Raw genomic sequence first — 6000 nt, forward strand, 5'->3', positions numbered from 1 at the left:
GTGTGTGTGTGCACGCAGTGTAAAATCCCTGTGTGTGTGTGCAGTGTAAAATCCCTGTGTGTGTGCGCAGTGTAAAATCCCTGTGTGTGTGCGCAGTGTAAAATCCCTGTGTGTGTGTGTGTGTGTGTGTGTGTGTGTTGGGGCAGTGTAAAATCCCTGTGTGTGCTCGCGTGAGTTGGGGCAGTGTAAAATCCCTGTGTGCGCGCGCGCAGTGTAAATCCCTGTGTGTGTGTTGGGGCAGTGTAAAATCCCTGTGTGTAGTGTAAAATCCCTGTGTGTTGGGGCAGTGTAAAATCCATGTGTGTTTGTGCGCGAGTTGGGGGGAGTGTAAAATCCCTGTGTGTGTGAGAGTTGGGGGGAGTGTAAAATCCCTGTGTGTGTGAGAGTTGGGGGGAGTGTAAAATCCCTGTGTGTGTGAGTTGGGGCAGTGTAAAATCCCTGTGTGTGTGAGAGTTGGGGCAGTGTAAAATCCCTGTGTGTGTGAGTTGGGGCAGTGTAAAATCCCTGTGTGTGTGTGTGCGTGAGCTGGGGCAGTGTAAAATCCCTGTGTGTGCGTGAGCTGGGGCAGTGTAAAATCCCTGTGTGTGTGAGTTGGGGCAGTGTAAAATCCCTGTGTGTGTGCGCGCGTGAGCTGGGGCAGTGTAAAATCCCTGTGTGTGTGCGTGAGCTGGGGCAGTGTAAAATCCCTGTGTGTGTGTGTGCGCGAGCGCGAGTTGGGGCAGTGTAAAATCCCTGTGTGCGCGCGCTGGGGAAGTGTAAAATCCCTGGGTGTGCGGCGTGTGTGTGTGTGTGTGTGTGTGTGTGTGTGTGTGTGAGAGCTGGGGCAGTGTAAAAAGTGTGTGCGCGAGTTGGGGCAGTGTAAAATCCCGGGGGGAGGGTGGGTTTGTGTGTGTGTAACATCCCTGGGTGCGTGCGAGTTGGGGCAGTGTAACATCCCTGGGTGCGTGCGAGTTGGGGCAGTGTAACATCCCTGGGTGCGCACAAGCTGGGGCAGTGTAACATCCCTGGGTGCGCACAAGTTGGGGCAGTGTAACATACCTGGGTGTGATCGAGTTGGGGCCTGGGTAACAAATCCCTGCACAAGCTAAGGCGGGGTTTCCACAGAACCTGCTACTCATATAATCCATGTGATCACCAATGTGTGATTTGAAGCTGTCCTGGTATTGGCAGTTTGAGGCAGCACAGAACTCACATTGTCACCGGCATGCAGTTGGAGGCTCTTGTAGGATGCACATTGTGAGGTTATACAGGTTTGTAGGAGGTTCACCAATGTCTATTTTAAATTTGCCCGGGGTCGCAAAGCATGTGGCTGTATGTAAGTAAATCTATGAAATTAAGAATGTGTGATTTGGAGCTTTGTAGACATGGGGTCTTAAGATACAACTTCAGTCTGCATGAGATTCACTGCAGACCCATTGGACGCTATCCTGGCGTGCACAAGTTGATGCGGTGCAAAATCTGCGGGGCTGCGCGAGTTGATGCGGTGCAAAATCTGCGGGGCTGCGCGAGTTGATGCGGTGCAAAATCTGCGGGGCTGCGCGAGTTGATGCGGTGCAAAATCTGCGGGGCTGCGCGAGTTGATGCGGTGCAAAATCTGCGGGGCTGCGCGAGTTGATGCGGTGCAAAATCTGCGGGGCTGCGCGAGTTGATGCGGTGCAAAATCTGCGGGGCTGCGCGAGTTGATGCGGTGCAAAATCTGCGGGGCTGCGCGAGTTGATGCGGTGCAAAATCTGCGGGGCTGCGCGAGTGGAGGCGGTGCAAAATCTGCGGGGCTGCGCGAGTGGAGGCGGTGCAAAATCCATGGGCTCCCTGATGTTCTATTTGCAGCTCTTCTAACCTGAGCAGCAAGAGTTGGTATTGTAAATCTAACCAGATTCACCAAAGACCGCTTTCAAGATGCCCCTGGTTGTGCTCCGCCAGGCTGTGTAAACCATTTGCCTTCAGTCTGTGTAAACTGGTGGATTAACAGGCTCTGACTGGAAGCTGCAGTGGGGCCAGTGTGTTATGTGCAGATGGTGGATCTCTATAAACTTATAGGATTCTACAATGTCCTCTATATAGATGTCCTGTTACGGGGCTCTAGATACCCATAGGATTCAAAGAAGGTTGCTGTAAAGTTGTCCCGGGTTGCAAAGTGAGGGTCTCTATAAACATGACATTTTCAGTTTTACTTTAGGGCTCTCCTATGTTGTGCAGCTCTGGCCCTAAAAACCTATAGGATGCACAAGTGTCCTCTTTGTAGATGTTATGAGACGCATAGCATGCAGTTCTACATACCACAGAATTCACCAAGGTTTGCTGTAAAGCTCTCCTGGGTTGTGAAATGAGAGACTTTTATATACCCCTGTAATTAATTCATTGGTTTGCTTTAAAGCTCTCCCATGTTGCGCCGTGCGACGAGCTGTACACACATTTCATTCACCAGTGTCCTCTTTGTAGATATCCGTAGTCTGAAGCGCGAGGCTCTATAAACCGCTTGTTTTCTTCGAGCTCTCCTCGGTTGCTCAGCATGCTGTCCTATAAACCCATGGGATTCACCAGTGTCCTCTTTGTAGATGTCCTGAGCTGCGCAGCACGAAGCGCTATATATCCAAGGGATTCACTGGCTTGCTTTGAAGTTTGCACTGATTCAGCAGTGCGAGGCTCCATAAACAAGGGATTCACAGGTTTGCGGTAAAGCTCTACCAGGTTGGGAAGTGGGAGGCTCTATAAACATGAGATTCACAGGTTTGCAAGAAGGTCTCCAGGTTGTGCAGCGCAGCGGCCTACAAACAATCGTTTTCTGTTTTTTTCTAGACCCTCCTGCTTTGCAACTCAGGACATCTACAAATCCATGGGGGTTCACTTGTTTGCTTCAAAGCTCTCCCAGATTGCACAGTTTTGCACTGCCGTAACAAACCTTTTGGATTTGCCAATTTCCACTTTGTAGTTCTTCTGAGTTGCATGGGCAAGGCTTTTCTGCGTCCATAGGATTCAACAATGTTAATTTAAAACTCTCCGGGCTGCACATTTCAAGATCCTGCAAGTCCATGGGATTCTCCAATCTTTGCCTTGAAGCTCACGGGTTGGGCAGTGCAAGGTTCTCTATACCCATAGAATTCACCAGTGATTGCTTTGAAGCTCTCATGGGTTGCTCTCCATACCCTCAGAATTCACCAGTGTTTGCTTAGAAGCTCTCATGGGTTGCTCTCCATACCCTCATAATTCACCAGTGTTTGCTTAGAAGCTCTCATGGGTTGCTCTCCATACCCTCAGAATTCACCAGTGATTGCTTAGAAGCTCTCCTGGGTTGCTCTCCATACCCTCAGAATTGCCAGGTGATTGCTTAGAAGCTCTCCTGGGTTGCTCTCTATACCCATAGAATTCACCAGTGATTGCTTTGAAGCTCTCATGGGTTGCTCTCCATACCCTCAGAATTCACCAGTGTTTGCTTAGAAGCTCTCATGGGTTGCTCTCCATACCCTCATAATTCACCAGTGTTTGCTTAGAAGCTCTCATGGGTTGCTCTCTATACCCTCCGAATTCATCAGTGTTTGCTTAGAAGCTCTCCTGGGTTGCTCTCTATACCCTCAGAATCCACAAGTGTTTGCTTTGAAGCTCTCCTGGGTTGCGCTCTATACCCTCATAATTCACCAGTGTTTGCTTAGAAGCTCTCCTGGGTTGCTCTCTATACCCTCATAATTCTCCAGTGTTTGCTTAGAAGCTCTCCTGGGTTGCACTCTATACCCTCAGAATTCACCAGTGTTTGCTTAGAAGCTCTCATGGGTTGCTCTCTATACCCTCAGAATTCACCAGTGTTTGCTTAGAAGCTCTCATGGGTTGCTCTCTATACCCTCATAATTCACCAGTGTTTGCTTAGAAGCTCTCATGGGTTGCTCTCTATACCCTCAGAATTCACCAGTGTTTGCTTAGAAGCTCTCATGGGTTGCTCTCTATACCCTCATAATTCACCAGCGTTTGCTTAGAAGCTCTCCTGGGTTGCTCTCCATACCCTCAGAACTCACCAGTGTTTGCTTTGAAGCTCTCATGGGTTGCTCTCTATACCCTCATAATTCACCAGTGTTTGCTTAGAAGCTCTCATGGGTTGCTCTCTATACCCTCAGAATTCACCAGTGATTGCTTAGAAGCTCTCCTGGGTTTCTCTCCATACCCTCATTAATTCACCAGTGAATGCTTTGAAGCTCTCATGGGTTGCTCTCTATACCCATATAATTCACCAGTGTTTGCTTTGAAGCTCTCCTGGGTTGCTCTCTATACCCATAGAATTCACCAGTGTTTGCTTAGAAGCTCTCCTGGGTTGCTCTCCATACCCTCATAATTCACCAGTGTTTGCTTAGAAGCTCTCATGGGTTGCTCTCTATACCCTCAGAATTCATCAGTGTTTTCTTTGAAGCTCTCCTGGGTTGCTCTCTATACCCTCATAATTCACCAGTGTTTGCTTAGAAGCTCTCATGGGTTGCTCTCTATACCCTCATAATTCACCAGTGTTTGCTTAGAAGCTCTCCTGGGTTGCTCTCTATACCCATAGAATTCACCAGTGTTTGCTTTGAAGCTCTCCTGGGTTGCTCTCTATACCCATAGAATTCACCAGTGATTGCTTTGAAGCTCTCATGGGTTGCTCTCTATACCCTCATAATTCACCAGTGTTTGCTTAGAAGCTCTCCTGGGTTGCTCTCTATACCCATAGAATTCACCAGCGTTTGCTTAGAAGCTCTCCTGGGTTGCTCTCTATACCCATAGAATTCACCAGTGATTGCTTTGAAGCTCTCATGGGTTGCTCTCTATACCCTCATAATTCACCAGCGTTTGCTTAGAAGCTCTCCTGGGTTGCTCTCCATACCCTCAGAACTCACCAGTGTTTGCTTTGAAGCTCTCATGGGTTGCTCTCTATACCCTCAGAATTCACCAGTGTTTGCTTAGAAGCTCTCATGGGTTGCTCTCTATACCCTCATAATTCACCAGTGTTTGCTTTGAAGCTCTCATGGGTTGCTCTCTATACCCTCATAATTCACCAGTGTTTGCTTTGAAGCTCTCCTGGGTTAAATCTATGGGTCCCCTGTGCCCTCTGTCTTGGTATTCCAAGTTGCGCGGCGCAAGGCTTTATAACTACCATGGCTTTATCTATGTTCTGTTTGTCTCTTCTAGGATCCTCACAGAAGCAGAGATCGACGTGCACTTGGTAGCTCTCGCTGAGCGGGACTAGACTCCAGTTTCCTTTCCTTTTCTGTGCCCCTTGCTGCATTTTGTTTTACGCTCTAGAAATAAACTGGTTTTGGAAAAGTTTGTTGTACCTGTAGTCCTTTTTTGGCACATTGTGGCATGAGAGAATGAATGAATGGATGGTACAGTTGGAGAGACTAATTGTGGTGTGTGGAGGAAAGGATGGCACAGCTGGGGAGATGATTGTGGAGGAGCGGGTGGTACCACTGCAATGGCAGATTGTGGTGTGTGGAGTTACGGATGGCACAGCTGGAGATGCTGATTGTGGTGTATGGAAGAACGGCTAGTACAGATGGAGAGGCAGATCGTGTTGTGGAATGGATGGTACCACAGGAAAGGCGGATTGTCATGTGTGGAGTTTTGAATAGTACTGCTATACTGCTGCAGAGGCGCATTGAGGTATGTGGAGTAACAGATGGCACATTTGTAGAGACGGATTTTGGTGTACGGGAGAAAGGATAGTACAGCTGGAGAGGCACGTTGTGTTGTGTTGTGTGGTGGAATGGATGGTACCACAGGAGAAGCAGATTGTGGTGCGGAGTATTGAAGGGCGCCACTGCAAAAGCCAATTGTGGTGTGCGGAGTATTGAATGGCACCACAGGAAAAGCAGATTGTGTTGTGTACACTATTGAATTGAATGGGGTACTTATAAAGTGCAACTGTCGCTCCGGAAGGATCCTTCTGGCGCTGAACGGATAGAGGCAAGCCCCAGACCCTGATCATGAGGCCTAGGAACCTAGATAAGTGCATGACAAAGTTAATCTGAGGCTCCAAAGAGC

At 48.6% G+C, this 6000-nt stretch overlaps 1 protein-coding gene across 1 annotated transcript in view; it reads left to right on the forward strand.

Moving 5' to 3' along the window:
- The window catches only part of PSMA6 (proteasome 20S subunit alpha 6), an 80334-nt gene extending 75054 nt beyond the window's left edge, over nucleotides 1-5280 (forward strand). The window contains exon 7 of the mRNA XM_085627441.1: nucleotides 5146-5280. Within this exon, the coding sequence (XP_085483567.1) occupies nucleotides 5146-5203 (58 nt within the window). The 3' untranslated portion in view covers nucleotides 5204-5280. The remainder of the gene's footprint in view (nucleotides 1-5145) is intronic.
- The last annotated feature ends 720 nt before the right edge of the window (nucleotides 5281-6000 follow it).

The sequence above is a fragment of the Triturus cristatus genome, chromosome 9 (assembly GCF_964204655.1).
Source record: "Triturus cristatus chromosome 9, aTriCri1.1, whole genome shotgun sequence".
Lineage (NCBI taxonomy): Eukaryota > Metazoa > Chordata > Amphibia > Caudata > Salamandridae > Triturus > Triturus cristatus.